Raw genomic sequence first — 17615 nt, 5'->3', positions numbered from 1 at the left:
GAATTATTCATTTAAGATTTGGTTCTTGACGTTTCTGGTGTGAAAGTAGTAGAATCACAAGATTTTAGAACAAAAAGGATTTTGAGATGATTTCATGAAGTCTCCATATTTTATAGATGAGGAAGCCGAGACCCAGAGTTGACCTCCTCTATATCATGTCACTAGTTAGCAGCAGCATCAGGTTAGATATTCTCATCTCCTCATCTTCATTTCTGTGATCTCCCCACAGCCGTGCTTTTGTCTGTCCTTATACTTCTGTTCCAGCTGTCTTTGAAATTTAGGTTTTCTATATTACAGGCTATTATTACAGATTAGCTATGTTTTTCAGTAAATTTCATTTTGAAATTAGTATCCTCATTTTTTCAGTGACCATTTGTAAGAATGGCATTACCATTCCCTATTTAGCTGGTTTGATAGTTAATTGAAATAGTTCCACTTGATCATAGACTATATGAAAAGTGTCCTCTTTTTCAGGCGTTCTAGAAGTAGAGAGAGAGACAGAAGTCGAGAACGAAGAAGATCTCGAAGTCGAGACAGGAGACGCTCAAGGAGTAGAAGCCGGGGCCGGCGATCCCGATCCTCCAGTCCTGGCAATAAAAGCAAGAAAGCTGAGAATAGGTAATGCTACCATCATTGGGCTGTGTCTGTCCTGCAGGTTGGGAACTGTCTTCCCTGTTCCTTTACTCATAATGCATTGTTCCCTTAACTCAGAACTGTTACTGGTCTGAAATGTAGTTTTTAAATATCTCTGTTGGAACTATGTTTTTTCCTTTGAAATTATTTTCTTAGTTTTTTTTGACATTGAAAGATAACTTGAACTCATGGTATGCATTGCTGAATTGCTGTTCAGGATAGGTGAACTTTGTATCATTTAAATGTACATGTTTCAATTTGAGATACTGTTAGACATGTTTACTCTTTCTGTTGTCAGTGGTTCTTTGCCTGTTGTTTCTGAAGTGGTGTCATAGGGTAGTTGATAGATGATCTTATGTTTTTTCTGTGTAGTATTTATATCAGTCATATATATTTTTCCCGTATCATTTATTTTACTTTGCAAATTTTATTTTTATTTTGCCAAGATCAGTGTGATAAAACCCATTGGGGTTATTTTAAATTTTAAGAAGTGTGTGTATATATATATATATATATCGTCGGCAGCCGTCCGTCTCGAGAGACGATGGTGTAGCTTCTTAAGAGTCTATCTGCACCGCCGAGAATGGCTGTGCAGTCCGACTCGGGAGTGACACGGTATCTGTCTCCTCCCGTGTTGAATCGACATCTTGCGATGACGCTGGAGTGTCCTCTCCAGTGAAGCTGAAGCTACAGAGCCTGGGCAGGGTGATATGGAGGGTCTGCTGTTGCCCATGCAGCAGACCCCCCCTCTCTTCGCAGCTGAAGGATCCAAGGGAAAGACGGAGTCAATACAGCTTGGCTTCAGGTGCGCCGCAGGAGTTGCCGGTGTTGACTACAACGTCAAACCGCCTTAGGGACTCCGGCTCCGGATTTTCTGTCGGGGTTTACTCCCTTAGCCTTTCCCCTGAAGAGGTATGCCGCAAGGCAGCGGAGGTTTTTTGGAGTCAGAGTTTTCCTTCTCTGATGTGCCCTGACTGGAAGATCGAACCAGCGACACTTAGCTCGCAGGCCGACGCTCAATCCACTGAGCCAAACCAGCCAGGGGGTATATATATACACTTTCATAAAAGTGAATAAAATATAAACATTCAGTTTATTAAGTAATTATAAAGCAACATCCATGTAATCACCACCAAGGTCAAGAAATAGAACATTGTTAGTAACCCCGGAGGCCCTCCACATTCCTTCTGTAACCCACCTCCACTTCCTTGGATAAAACCAGTTCTGACTTTTGTGCTAGTAATTTTCCTGTATTTCTTTATAGTTCGACCCCTACATTTGTATCTGGAAAAAGAATAGTTTAGACTTATATGTTTTTATCTTTACATGAATGAGTCATGTATTCTTTTGTTTTTAATTAAGATTTTATTTATTTAGTTTTAGAAGGAGGGGAAGAGAGAAGGAGGGAGAGAAACATCAATGTGATACATTGATCAGTTGCCGCTTGCACGCCCCCAACTGGGGGTCTGGCCTGCAACCCAGGCATGTGCCCTGAGTGTGGGAATCAAACCAGCAACCTTTCGGGTTGCAGTCATGTTCAGCGCCCTGAGCCACAGCAGTTGGGGCGAGTCATGTATTCTTTTGTGTCTTTGTCCAGCATTATTTGAGACTAATCTTTGTTGCTTATAACAGTAGTACATTTTCATTGCTGAATACTATTCTGTGGTATTAATATACCACTGTTTATCCATTCTGCTGAGATAGATGTTTGGGTTGTTTTAACTTGTGGGCTATTATGAACATTTTTGTGTATATAATATTAGTGTACATGTGTGTGAATTTTCCTGGAAGTCAGATTGCCTGGTTGTAGAATAAACAGCTTTATTTTTACTAGGTAATCCCAAATGCTTTCCAAAGAGCATTACTAATTATACTCCCACAAACAGTGTATGAGAATTGTGTTGCTTCATACCCTTGACAATGTTTGATATTGTCAGTCCTTTTAATTTTTAATTGAGTAACATGTAATACCAATATCATTGTGGTTTTAATTTGCATTTCTCTCATTACTAATGAGGTTGAATTTGCATATGCTTGTTGGTCACTTGGCTCTCCTCTTTTCTGAAGCACATGTTCACATCTTTTGCTCATTTTCCTATTGGGTTCTCTCTGTAAACATGGATTTATAGGAGGTTTTTGATTTAAAAAAAATATCCTGGATAGTTGTTTTCTTGTCTGTTATATGAGTAGCAAATATTTTCTTAATCTAGTTTGTTGTTTCACTCTGTAATGATAGTTTTGATGAATGAAGATTTAAGAAAAATTTACTTTATGAATTGAGAAGTACATAGATATTAAAACTTGACAAGAGCAGTATGAGAAAAGAAATTAGTCTTTCTTCAATCTAAACATAAAGATTAGCATCCTGAATCCAACAATATATAAAAAAGATAACAAAAGTGAACCAGTTGGTTTTATCCCAGGAATGGAAGATTTTTTTAACATTAGAAAATCAGTGTAATGTTCTGCAGTAATGAGATTAAAGGAGAAAAGTCATGGTTATTAAAGTAGATTCAGGAAAAGCATTTTATTAACTTCCAACACATATTCCTATTTAAAAGTTATTAGCAGACATAAAGAGAAAAGTATTTGACAAACTGATTATACAATTGAAAATGCAAAGGGCATTACACATTTTTTAAAGAATTTTTATTTATTTAGAGCAAGGGGCAGGAAGGGAGAAAAAGGGAGAGAAACATCAATGTGAGGTTGACTCTCACGTGCCCCCAGCTGGCGACCTGCCCCACAACCCAGGCATGTGCCCCAACCTGGAATTGAACCAGCAACCCTTTGGTTTACAGGCCAGTGCTCAATCCACTGAGCCACAGCAGCCAGGGTGGCATTATACCCCCCCCTTTTTTAAATTTAAATTTAAATATTTTTATTTGTGCCTTTATTAGAATGGTGTTAGGCTTTAAATATTACACTCTTGAAGAATAAGATATCAACACTTGTCATAAATTATAGAAATTAAGGTAGTGGGTTGTAGTGTAGGGACAGATAAATAGGTTAGTGGAACCATATAAAGAGCCCAGAAACAGGTCCACACATATATGGTCATTTGATACGTGACAGTGGTGACATAATCAGTGAGAAAAAGTTTTTTCAGTAAATGGTACAGATATTTGGTAGCCTATATTGTAATAGGACTGCCTACCTCATTCTGTGCACAAAAAGGATTTCCATACAGATTAAAGACAAATGGCAAAACTATAAACCTTTTAGAAGTTTGCAGTAGAGAATATCTTATTTCTGGATATTTTCACCTAATCTGGAAGGATTTCTAGGTACTTTATTTTTTTCCTTTTTATTGAATTTATCGAGGTGACACCAGTTAGCAAAATAGTACAGGTATTCAGGTGCACAATTCCATAACACATCATCGGTATGTTGTATTGTGTGTTCACTACTCTAAATCAAGTCTCCTCCATCACCATTTATCCCCTGATATGCTGCTCCATCGCCCCGAACCCACCCTTCTCCTGGCAGTAACCGCATTGTTGACCACATCCGTGAGTTCTCACTCTCTTTTCCTTTTCCTTCCATTCTCTCCTTCCCTTCCCCTTCCTTTCCTTTCCTTTCTCCTCCCTCTTTTCCTTTTTTTTTTCCTCAATCCCCTCACTTTCTTCAAGGCCCCCCTCACCCCTGATAGCTGTCATCCTGCTCTCCATCTGTGAGTCTGTCACTATTTTGCTTGTTAGTTCATTTGGTTCCACATATAAGTCTTTCTCTGACTGGCTTATTTCACTTAGCATAATGTGCTCCAGGTCTATCCATGCTGTTGCAAAGGGTAAAATTTCCTTTTTTACAGCTGAGTTTAGGTGCTTTAAACATTTTTTAAAAGATTTTACTTATTTATTTTTAGAGTAAGGGGAAGGGAGGGAGAAAGAAAGGATGTGCGAGAGAAATATCGATCGGTTGCCTCCCGCATGCCTTCAACTGGGGACCTGGCCTGCAACGCAGGCATGTGCCCTGGCTGGAAATTGAACCCAATGACCTTTTGGTTTGCAGGCTGGCACTCAATCCAGTGAGCTACACCAGCCACGGCAGAGATTAGGTACTTAAAAATCACTGATCAGAATAGGAAAAAAAGATCAACCAATTCATTACATTAAAATCAAATTATCTTCATTTTAAGGTACCATAAGTGGGGTCAACATACAAACCTATTGTGATTTTAAATATCAATACATATAAAAATTATCTTGTAGAATATTGATGTTTTGGTCTGTTTCTCCATTTGTTAATTTTTACCCCTCCTGTTTAAATTTTGTAATTTTTATATGATATGTCCAGTTTTTCTTTTCAGATGTTTAATATTTATAATAGAATCAATCATAGCATTAATTTTTCATTGTATTTCCAAAATGTTTATTAATGTAATATAGTAATGCAGTTGACTATTGGAAGTTTATTTCTTACTTAAAATGTAAAAGTACAAGTCTATAACATTATTAAAACGAATGTTTCCAAGCACAAATAGATAATGTGTCTTTCTCTCTTTTTTAGAAGGTCTAGGTCCAAGGAGAAAACAGATAGTGGAGAAAGTTCAAAGGAGAAGAAAAAAGACAAAGATGACAAGGAAGATGAAAAAGAAAAAGATGCTGGCGTATGTTTACTAACATAAATAATCAGATAATTCAAACTTGTTTCTGCAATAACAAATTATTTGTTTTTTTTAATGCTGTATGTTTATTTTTAAATAAGTAGCATATATAAGATAAACAGAATTGGTTTTATGAAAAAAATTTTTCCTGAAAATAGTTGCATATCCACATTTTAAAAACTGATCATACCATATATACCATTTTGTATCTTGCTTTTATTTTTAAATTTAAATTATTTTATCAATATGTAAGGTCTTAAGAATAATAAGCAACTGTATAACCACCATCTTAGAAAAAGAATACCCTGCTTTCACTTATGTATTGGAGATCTTTCTATAGCTGAATACATAGATATAGCTTATTATTATTATTTTTAATGCCTTCCTAGTGTTCTGTTGAAAAAAGGTAGAAAGATTACTGTTGATGGATATTTAGGTTGTTTCTAGTCAGCAATTACAAACAGTGCATTAATTCTCATAGACATGTCTTTTGTGAATATAGTATAAGGTAAATTGATGTCAGATCACCATGAAAAAAGTTGTACAAATTTTCTTAAGACATAGACATGAAAACGTCTGTTTCCTTCCTTGCCAACATGAGACTTTGAAATTTTAAAATTTACTAATGTAATTGGAGGTAATTTGTATCATTTTGAGTTGTGTATCTTTTTGTTTTTTACTTTTAACGATTTTATTTATTTATTTTTAAAGCGTGGGGAAGGGAGGGAGAAAGTGGGGGAGAGAAATGTGCCTCTCGCACATGCCCCAACCAGAAGATGGGGCCCTAACCCAGGCACGTGCCCTGCCCGGGAGTCCAACCAGCAACCTTTTGCTTTGCAGGATGACATTTCAACCAACGGAGCCATGCTGGTCAGGGTTGAACTTATTTTTAAAACACAGCATTATATAACCATATTATAAGATATTTGAAAAGTTAGAAATTAAGTCCTGTAATCCCAGGTGCCCAAAACATCATCACCATTACTATTTTGTAATATTTTTGCCTGTTTTTTACATGTGTATTTTCATACCTGTCTATTTGTAACATGTAAAATTTTGATTTATGTAATGCTTAATCCTTAAGTCTCTGAATATGATTGTGAAAATTATTTGCTGTCTCCTTTTAAGAGTGTTATTAATAATCTTGATAATATCTTTAGAGTAGCTATTTCTACGAAACTTAGACCTAAAGGCTAAAAGACCAAAACTTCTTAATCATGTTGATAAATAGCTCTTTATTTACTCACTAATAGAAAATTGATTTTCATGGAGGCAATCTTGGAAGAGTTTAGAGGATTTAAAGTTGAGAATAATAAGTCATGTAGTTCCTACTCTGAGGAAGAAATTGAATTCATGTGTGCATATTGCTTTATTTATGATGTTTGAAATCTGTCTTTCTGCTTTCTTAGTTGAAAATGCTTTTCTTGTTATTTCATTTTGCTGTTGTATTCATGGATATATTTTAAAAATGTGTGGTCTTAATCTGGTCTAAGCATAGGAGTTTATATATACATCTGTTTTTTTCCCATTTTTAATATATTGGAGAAAATGTTTGGAATATCATTTAGAGTAAAATTGTTAATACTTCTCTCTATCTCCTTCTTCCCCCCAAGAACTTTGACCAAAATAAGCTGGAAGAAGAAATGAGAAAGCGGAAAGAAAGGGTAGAAAAATGGCGGGAAGAGCAACGCAAGAAGGCCATGGAAAACATAGGGGAGCTGAAAAAGGAAATTGAAGAGATGAAACAAGGGAAAAAATGGAGTTTAGAAGATGATGATGGTATGTTCACTTGTTACACTAATAGCCTATATTCTAAAATTTAAGTAATTTTATTATTGGTATTTTAAGGCCATTTTTCTTATTGTAGAAAAATATGTGCAATATAATGTTTACCATTTTAACCATTTTTAACTACAATTTATGGTGTTAAGTACATTCACAGTACAACCATCACCACTGTCCATTTTGAGGACTTTTTCTTCATCCCAAACAGAAACTCTGTACCCATTAATCAATAATTCTGTCTTGCCTCCCATCCTCATCCCTGGTAACTTCTATTTGGCTTTCTGCTGCTATGATTTTGCCTATTCTTGGTACCTCATAAAAGTGGAATCATATAATATTTGTCCTTTTGTTTCACTTGGGATAATGTCTTCAGATCGCATCTATATTGTAGCATGTATCAATTCCATTCCTTTTTATAGCTAAATAATAATTATGTTTTATATATGTGTGTGTGTTACATTTTGTTAACCTGTTTGTTAGGTATGAGTTGTTTACACCTTTTGGCTGTTGTGCATAATGGTGCTGTGCTTATTGGTGTGCAAGAGTCTATGTGAGTCCCTGCTTTCAATTTTTCTGGGTATACACCTAGAACTGGAATTGCTTGAGTCTGAGGTTTTAAATGCCCATATTAATATTTATGTTAAATTTAAAATTGTAAAGTTGTGTTTATTAAAGGTTACTGATTTTACTTTAGAGTGGAGAATTGGGTGTTTATGGGCATAGTAAATAGCTACCCCCTCCGCCCCCAAATTCTAAGAGAAAATTTATTTAGAAAGTTACAGAGGTAGTAGAGGAGAGCCAGCTGGGCTGTGTAGGCTCAAGAAACAAGTTACAGAGGCAGAAGGGCCCTTGGAGCTCCGGAGAGAGAAAGGCAAAGGTGCTGTACCAGAGGGGAGAGGGGGGCAGGAGTGAGCATGTTCCTAAGAGAGAGAGCATTCAAGTAACTAGCTTTTTAGTTCTTACTACAATTAAATATGTTAGTAATGAGGGTAAAGCAAGGGCATGTTTTCAGGTCTCTCCTGAGTTTTTATGACTTACAACAGAAACGTTTCCCCTTCAAATCTGACTTTTTAGTAAAGGAAGAATGTGGAAATTTATAGGAAAATGCAATTTTGCTCTGTTTTCTGAGAAAATTCATGTGAATTTTTAATTACCTCTGAAAATTCCCTAAGAGTGTTTTACATAAATGAATGGGTTATATCTTTTAAGTGGTGATGATGTCTTAGTTATGTAACAAAAATTAGATTGTCTTGAATTAAGAATGTGTTACTGTTTTTTATTTCTGTGCTTTAAAGAAAGATAATTGAAAGAAAATGATTAAACTTATCATTTAGCAGACAAAGTTTTTAGTTCAATTTCTGGTAGTGTAATTATAAGATTTACTACTGGGGCCTTGGCCAGGTAGCTCAGAGGGTTAGCACATTGTCCCAAAATACCAGGGTTATGGGTTCAGTCCACGGTCAGGGCACGTAAAGAATCAACCAGTGAGTGGGTATTTTCCCCGGGTGGCCATCCCTGGGAGCAGCTGCTTTGCCCAGGTAATCTGGCTTCCAGTCAAGATGGAGGCTTAAGTAAACACGCTTTGTCTCCTCACACAACCACAGAAAGAATGACAACTAGATCTCAAAACAGATAACACCCAGAACTGTCAGAAAACCAAGTTGTATTGAAGTCTGACAACCAAGGACTTAAAGAAGCCACATTCATCCAGACAGGTGCCTTTTCCACAATAGGCCGCGCTACTAAGACAGGGAGTCAAAGCAGTTTTACCTGTACACAGAAACAAACACGGGGAAGCTACCCAATTGAGGAGACAAAGAAATATGGCCCAAATGAAAGAACAGAACAAAACCCCAGAAAAAGAACTAAACAGTTCAAACCACTGGTGATCAGGATGCTCAGAGAACTTACGGCGCATGGCAACAACACAAAAAAGACCCAGGAAGAAAGTTACACTAGTGGAATAAAGAAAAATCTACAGGGAACCAATAGTGTAGGTAATGAAGCTGGAATTCGAATCAACTATTTGGAACATAAGGAAGAAATAAGAATTCAACCAGAACAGCAAGAAGAAAGAGAATTTAAAAAAACGAGGATAGCATAAGGAACCTCTGGGACATCTCCAAATGTACCAACATCCGAGTCATAAGGATACCGAAAGAAGAAGAGAAAGAGCAAGAAATTGAAAACTTACCTGAGAAAATAATAAAAGAAAAGTTTCCTAATTTGGCAAAGGAAATAGACATACAAGTCCAAGAAGCATAGAGAGACCCAAATAAGTTGGACCCAGAGAGGGCCACACCAAAACACATCATAATTAAAAGGCCAGAGGTTAAAGATATAAAGAGAATCTTTCTTTTTTTATGTTAACATTTTTAAAAAGATTTTATTTATTTACTTTTAGAGAGAGGAAAAGGGAAGGAGAAAGAGAGGGAGAGAAAAGTTAATGTGCGAGAGTCTCACTCGCCCCATACTGGGGACCCTGGCTGCAACCCAGGCATGTGCCCTGACTGGGAATCAAATTGGTGAATTCCCAGTTTGCTGGGTAGCACTCAATCCACTGAGCCACACCAGCCAGGACTAAAGAGAGAATTTTAAAAGCAGCAATAGAAAAGCAGAGAGTAAACTACAGAGGAGTTCCCATAAAATTGTCAGCTGATTTCTCAAAGTAGACAGGGGAAGTTAAGAATAGTATAGGGAATGGAGAAGCCAAAGAACTTATATGCATGACCTGTGGACAAGGACTATGGGGGGATTGCTAGAGGGAATGGAGGTACAGGGTAGAGGCAGGGCAAATGGGGAAAAATTGGGACAACTATAGTAGCATAATCAATAAAATGTATTAAAAAACCCAATGAATACATAAATAAGTGGAGCAACAAATCAAAATTTTTCTCTCTAAAAAATGTAAATAAGAATACATTTTTAAAAAGACTTAATATTGGAGATTGATTTTCTTTATTGAGGTGACATTAGTTAGTAAAATTATATAGGTTTCAGGTGTACAATTCTATACTACATTCATTTCTAGTTTTTGGTAACATGGGACTTTTCTTATTTGGAAATTTAACACATCTTATTGCAATTAAATACCTCCAGTAGTGCCCAATAAAAATACAATTAAATAAGCCCTTTGAGATGAGCTATGTGGAATCATTCAGGGCTTTGTTTGCTGGTTGGAAACAATGCTTTGTACTGTAAGTTACTGAATAGTGTGTATAGGTAACAGAAAAGGGGATTCTCTTGAGAGATTCATTTTTTTGGCATAATTTTTCTTGCTTCAATTTAGTAATTTGTAATTTATTGTAATTTATTTCTTTTATTATTCAGAACGAATACATACTTTGTTTAAAAACCTCCAAGTATATTTGAACTGCAGTGTGCCCAGGGTTAACTGGAAAGGAGGGTGCTTGGGTAGTGAGAGAATGGTGGGGTGTGGTCTGATCTTAAAGTATTTCCTTTTAAAACATGTACAAAAAAAATGTATTCTTAATACTTTAGATGATGAAGATGATCCTGCAGAAGCTGAAAAGGAAGGAAATGAAATGGAGGGTGAGGAGTTAGATCCATTAGATGCTTACATGGAAGAAGTGAAAGAGGAAGTAAAAAAGTTTAATATGAGAAGTGTGAAAGGTGGTGGGGGGAATGAAAAGGTACGGAATTTTACTTTATTTTTAAAGATTTATATTCCTTATTGGATAACTTGATTTTTATTGTTTCATTGACCTACTACTGACCTCAATGACTTTATACTGGTTTTGTTTCCTCCTCGCATCTCAGAAATGCCAGTACTTTTTCTAAGTACCAGACGTTCTGGTGAATTTTAACTGTAAATATTCTTGTTTCAAAAGTACTCTTACCACCATCATCTTTGTTCAGTACCTTTGCTTGCTTGTCGCCTTCTCAGTAGGTCCTCTCCGAACTTCTCCAGCGTTTTCACCTTTCATGCTCCTATCCCCTTTACCCTAGTCTGTTTTTCTTTTTTAAATCACATTTTACCATTTGACAAATTATATAACTTACCTTTTGGTCATGGTTATTATTTGTCCCATTTCTCTTCTAAAGTAAAAGCCCCTCAGGAGCAGTGACCTTTACCTGTTTTGTTTATTGATTTATCTCAAGCTCCTAGAACAGTGTCTTGGTTGTCAAATAAGTGAAAAGAACCTTTTAGTAGTATTTAAAAAATAAATTATATTACATAATGCTGTATAAAATTAACGTATCTAATAAACTACATATATATGGGTTGACAAAAGAATATATACAGTTGTGAGAAGAAGAAACAGAGTTAATAAAGCTGTTGTAATAATCAGAACCTGTATATATATTTTTGCCATACGAACGACTATGCACATACTTTTGCCTACTCTGAATTAACATAGTATGAAATGCAATGCATTGTACTGCATTGTAAAATTTAAACAAATGAGAAAACAGACTACTTTTGGTCTTTTTATTGTTGCCTTTTAATAAAGTTAATTTGAATTATAAATTGTGACAGTTATGTTGGCATATGATTTCTATTTCAGCTTTGCAAATATCTTATATTCCTTTTTTTTTTTTTAGAAGTCTGGGCCAACGGTCACAAAAGTTGTCACTGTTGTGACAACCAAAAAAGCAGTCGTAGATTCTGATAAGAAGAAAGGTGAGCTGATGGAGAATGACCAGGATGCCATGGAGGTAATTCTTTGTTAATTTTTACTTTGTTCATGAAACAGATATGGCTATTTACTTGGAAACATTGATGGAGCTGGGATTTTCAGTTATGCAAACTACTATTAGGAATTCTTGCCATTCTTAACGGTATTATAGCTGAATATCCAGCTGGTGGAACATTCTGACATCTCTGATCTCTTGCCGTTTGCTCACTTTTGATTGTGTCTTGTGCTTCATAAGCTCACCTCAGACATATGATAGGGAGAGAAGAAATGTAGAGACAATGAAATTTCTTCCTGTGAATGTGTATTGCTAAGATTTATGCAGAGAACTATAGCAAAACTTGATTGAAGCCATATTAGAATTATCTTATTGCTTTATCTTTATCTTGTCATGCAACTTTCTATAAGGGAAAAGAAAAGAGAAACTAAGTCTAAAAATTGAGAAACTAAAAAATAAAAGCCAAAGAATATTTTCTAAGAGAGGAGGATTTTAAAAGGTAGGAATATTGAATCCTGTAAGGAGAAAATAGAAATGGATTTAGCTCTTTACTTTTTTTTTTTTTTTTTTTAATAGTATTCTTCAGAAGAGGAAGAAGTTGATTTGCAGACGGCCCTCACTGGCTATCAGACAAAACAGAGAAAGCTTCTAGAGCCAGTAGACCACGGAAAGATTGAATATGAACCATTCAGAAAAAACTTCTATGTTGAAGTTCCAGAGCTAGCAAAAATGTCTCAAGAGGGTAAAAGTCTTGTATTCATATATTTCTTATTGTGGGAACGCAAGAGGGTATTTTTCTTTTTGTCTGGGAGGGGTGTGGATAGGCCCGTGAGTTGATGCGTGAGTAGGGGGACTTGCCTAATGTATCTGGAGAAGTGAGAGGAAACCAGGAGGCAAGAAGTCATTCTGGAGAGTGGGAAAATCCTCTGCAAAATTCAGAACTGTGAGGAATCTGTGTGTTTCGAAAGTATTAAAAAAATGAGCAAAGATTAATCTGGCTCATGTAGTTGAGAATTTTAGGGTTGAAAACACTGTTCATGTGAAGTTAGCAAATAATATATTGTTAGCCTTTTCCTTTTGGGATTGGAGAGTTAGGAACCAATGTTAGTCTGTAATATCGGTTGAATAAAGATAATCTGGGCAACTCTTGCTTGAAGATGAAGGCAGTTGTGTTACTTGTCAGTCATTGTTCTTTTATTACTGTTGCAATTTAAGATGAAATAAAAGCCACATTGTACAAATTGGTATATTCCTTTTCATCCTTAGTTGGTTGCAGCAGTAATTGCTTTAACTGTCTCTATGAGCTGTTCAGTTCTTTGTCCTATAGCTTATCTATAAAGTAATCTGTGGTAGCACTGAAAATATTGATTCTTAATCTCACCATGCCTCATTGAAAAGAAGAAGGCACTAATAATAGAACAATAATTAAAAGAGTTTTTAATCTGGATTTTGTTTTGTAGAGGTGAATGTCTTTCGGTTGGAAATGGAAGGCATTACTGTGAAGGGAAAAGGTTGCCCCAAACCAATTAAATCTTGGGTCCAGTGTGGAATTTCCATGAAGATCTTAAATTCTCTGAAGAAGTAAGTGGTTATTGGTTGTCCATATTTTTCAGTCTTGCTACTCAGAAGTAGCCCTTTCATACCAGTACCTCCCTTGGTTATATTTTTACGCTGATAGAAAAACATATATTTTCGTAAACAATTTTATTGAAACAATTTACATAACATCCGTAAAAGTGTAAAATTTAATGATTCTTTAGTGTATTCATGGAATTAGGCAATTCTTACGATTAACTAATTTGAAATATTTTTATCATCCCCAAAAGAGGCCTGTATTCATTATTAGTCAGTCTTCTTCCTTTTTCCCTTCCTAGGCAACCACTGATCTATTGTCTCTATAGATGCATCTATTCTGGGCATTTCATATAAATGGGAGCATACCAGTGTTGTTTTTTGTAACTGGCTTCTTCTACTTAGCATAATATTTTCCAAGTTCAGCTGTGATGTACAGTGTCTTAGGACTTGATTCCTTTTTGCCAGATAATAGTTTATTGTATGGATATACACTTTGGGAAAACCTTATTCTTCTGGAACTTAGAGAGCCCGAGAGATCTCAGTTTTTACCTTGTCTTCCTTTGGTTTTCTTTTTAAGGCATGGCTATGAAAAACCCACACCAATCCAATCTCAGGCGATTCCTGCTGTAATGTCTGGACGAGACTTGATTGGTATTGCCAAGACTGGAAGTGGAAAGACTATTGCTTTTCTATTGCCCATGTTTAGACACATCATGGATCAGAGGTCACTAGAAGAAGGAGAGGGGCCAATAGGTAGGATTTCTTCCATTAAACTTTTTTCAGATAACAGTTTTGTTGTGAGTTAATCAGAAAGACCTCATACTTTACATTGTTCTTAATTACAACAATAAAGATATCTTTATACCTTCCTTTATAAATTTGGCACTTTGGGGCTGATTTCCCCTTACCAGCAGGTGGAGTGAGAATCTTCAGATCTCTGGAGTGACATCTCAGAAGTACAAAAACAGCCTCTCCTGGCACAGCTCAATTTTTAAACTCTGACTCGGCAGGTAGACTCCTCGTGCATCTATGTATTTATGTTGAGGTTTGTTCTCAGCCCAGTATCAGTGGATTTATAAACTCAACATAGAAGACTGTAGGGAAATGTATTTTCTTTTTCTTTTTCCTCTTTATTTTTGGCCTTAAAAGGCTATAGTGCCAGCATTGCATTCATTATTTGGTCTTCAGATTCCGATTTTTTGATTTATTTGGCAGAGATCTCTTTTGCAAATTTGAGTAGGGTTTTGGAAGGTTGTTACCAGCTTCTCTCTTGGAAATTCAGGGCACAGTATATTTCTCCTCTGTCTGTACCCCTCAGACCAAGGTTGTTTCCAGAAACTGGGAATGGCTCTGCAGCACAGTGAGTTGCTTGATTATCTTTGCTCTGTGGTTTGCAGTTGAGAATGACTTGCATTCTTTTCAACCAAGTATTTTCTTGATGGTTGGGTAGGCATTCAACTGTTTATCTTCCTATAGCATGTTTTTAAATCTACTTAAAACTATCCTTCACTGAAATCTCTACTATTACAAAGCTTTTGAAATAGGGTTTTCAGAGGTACATAAAACAAATTAAAACAAAAAACAAAAATTGGACTAAGATCTAAACTTGATTGCAGAAGTTAAATTTAACACTTGAAAGTGTAGCCTCTCAAGAATTTTGGTGGGTAGGCTTTTGACATATTTATCTTTTCAGCTGTCATAATGACTCCAACTCGAGAACTGGCTTTACAAATTACTAAAGAATGTAAGAAGTTTTCGAAGACCTTGGGACTTAGAGTGGTCTGTGTCTATGGCGGAACAGGAATCAGTGAGCAGGTAGCTATACAAGGGACATTCACCTGTTTTTATTCTTAAATTGAATGATTTAATAATGTGATTTTATTTTTTGTGTTTTGTGTACTGATTGCTTCTAAAATCTTAAACAATGAGATGTGGAAATAGTAACTAAAAATGAATTATGTATGTGTTATATTAGAATTTTGGGGTCCTCCTTATACCTTAGCTTTCCCATTTCTCTTCATCTTTCTTCGCTCAAGGAAGGTAGGTACTTTTTCCATTTTTTAAAAAATATTTTTTATTGATTATGTTGTTATAGTAGTCCCAATTTTTCCCCCTTTCCTCCCCTCTGCCTAGTCCCCCCTTTCCCTCCAGCATATAAGTTCTTTGGCTTCACCCTTTCCTATATGATTCTTAACTTCCCCCTGTCTATTTTGTACCAACCAGTTATGCTTCTTAATCCCTGCACCATTTCCCCATTTCTCCCCCTTTCCCCTCCCAGCTGACAACCCTCCACATGATCCCCATACCTATGATTCTGTTCCAGTTCTGGTTTGCTTAGTTGGATTTTTTTTTTTTTTAATTAAAAAAGATTAATTTATTTTGGGGGGGGGAATCCTCGCTCTGTAACAATTCCCCCCTCTCAGACTTAAGACCCTTTATAATCTTATAAAGGACAGTGGGTGAAGGTCTCATGCTCCTCTAGCTGCTTCAAGCTGGACGTGGTTGTCATCCTACCTACCCTTGGGCCCAGAAATCCCTAATGAGTGTGCGGGTGTGGCAGGGAGGGTGGACTTCCCACATGGGGAAGGATCTTGCAGTCTCCAGGTCATTTGGCTGTCCCTGGGCAATGGCATGCTTGGTTTAATAAGCTGGCATCCTTGTTGTATTCTGGGGAAAACAGGTTAAAAGGAATCATTGAAACTATAACCACTAGATGAAAAAGGCAGGGATTAATTTTTCAATGTCTCACATGAGGGGAAAAAAGGCTTTTTTGGAGGAAGGTGTGCAAAGCATGTCACACCTGTCCAAAACCCTTTTGCCCACTATACCTAGTTGGGGCTGAGGGGAATATTTTAGGTTTTCCCCCCTCAGACCTCTGGGCCTGTTTTAAAGTGAAGCCCACAGATCACTCCATACTTCACCAACCCAACCACTTAGTTCAGCCAAACTGTTGAGTCTTAGGAGGCAGCGATGCAGACAGGATTAAGTGAGGTCTATACGTACGGACAATCAGTCAGGTAATGAGATCATAGACTTATGCCCTATGAAAACAGAACATACATGTTAATTTACACAACATAACCCACAAACCAGTATTTATATCTGCAAGACTGTCTTATTGGGAAGACATCCAGTTACAAGGCATTTGACATTCTTCTTGCCTGTAAATTAAGCATCTTTGATGATGTCACAGACCTAGTTTAACTTTCAAATGAAAACAAACTTTAGATGAACATAAACTTTAAGGACAGCTGCACTACTTTATAGTCTACCACTGAGCATTGTGATTTTCCTTGAATCACGATTTTTCTCCTTAAGATTATCCTCCTCGCCATTAAAGGGACTGCATTAAGTTCATTTTTAATTTATCCTGTTCATTTGCATAAACAAAGGCAGTAAATGATCACGTATGATCTTTATTCTTATTTTTTTATTTTTTTATTTTTAGAGAGAGGGGAAAGGAGAAAGAGAGGGAGAGAAACATCACTGTGTGGTTGTCTCTCACTCGCGCCCCCAACTGGGAACCTGATGTGCAACCTAGTCATGTGCCCTGACTGGGAATCGAACCAGTGACACTTGGCTCACAGGCCAACGCTCAATCCACTGAGCCACAGCAGCCAGGGTGATCACGTATGATCTTTACATTTGCTTTGCTGAAACTTACACAACAAACCTTTAGGGTGACCTTCAGTTTGCCCTTCAGGGCATAGAAGCTGAACCACATACCTGCCATTCAGCCTTGCCTGTAAATACCTGTTTTTTCTAAGTCCTTCAGGTGTTCCATTGTGCCTTAAGGTCCCTTCTAGCCATCTTTCAGGAAAGCAGCCTTCGTTCCTTCCCTGTAAAGATTGCCGTGAACCACACAACCAGCCAAGGTTCCAGGACTTTTTACTTGTGGGCTTTTATTACCTTCAAAAGTCAGTCCCAGTTCCTCAGGGCTTTTTGGTAACAACCAGAGCCCAGGTATGCCTCCTTTAGGCGTGACACTCCAGTCAAAATCTTGGTTAACAAAACCTCTATTAACAATTGGTATTATTAGTTTTATGCAAAGAACCGTATGTCATTACTTCTTCAGAATGCCAAATTCTGGAGGGATCAGGTAGGGAGAAAAATATACAGTGTGAAAGAAAATCCTTGTCCTGCTAATATTCACTAAAATTGCATTTCCATACTTTACATTTTCTTTTGTTCACTTTTCTACATGTGAAAATTTTGTTTTTTGGGTTGGGGGATTTGCTGGCTCATTTATTTATTTATTTTGCTTCCATTTCTTTTTTTCCACTAAAAATTTTTGTTTTTCTATTACAGTTGTCCCTGTTGCTCCCCCACCCTGTCCCTCTCTTCTCTCACAGTCAGTCCC

General features: G+C 36.6%; 1 protein-coding gene across 2 annotated transcripts in view; it reads left to right on the top strand.

Annotated features, from left to right (window-relative positions):
* Positions 1-17615, top strand: part of DDX46 (DEAD-box helicase 46) — a 55528-nt gene that overhangs the window by 3441 nt on the left and 34472 nt on the right. For both annotated transcript variants that reach the window (XM_090288298.1, XM_090288297.1), the window contains exons 3-11: positions 475-618; positions 5143-5242; positions 6853-7018; positions 10526-10677; positions 11591-11704; positions 12257-12422; positions 13141-13261; positions 13833-14008; positions 14949-15070. In XM_090288298.1, the coding sequence (XP_090144424.1) occupies positions 475-618; positions 5143-5242; positions 6853-7018; positions 10526-10677; positions 11591-11704; positions 12257-12422; positions 13141-13261; positions 13833-14008; positions 14949-15070 (1261 nt within the window). The remainder of the gene's footprint in view (positions 1-474; positions 619-5142; positions 5243-6852; positions 7019-10525; positions 10678-11590; positions 11705-12256; positions 12423-13140; positions 13262-13832; positions 14009-14948; positions 15071-17615) is intronic.

This window comes from Furipterus horrens, unplaced genomic scaffold (genome assembly GCF_987537825.1).
Source record: "Furipterus horrens unplaced genomic scaffold, mFurHor1.1.pri manual_scaffold_10, whole genome shotgun sequence".
In the NCBI taxonomy this organism is placed as follows: domain Eukaryota; kingdom Metazoa; phylum Chordata; class Mammalia; order Chiroptera; family Furipteridae; genus Furipterus; species Furipterus horrens.
Note: the sequence above shows the minus strand (reverse complement) of the source record. Positions and strands in the feature narration are given on the sequence as shown.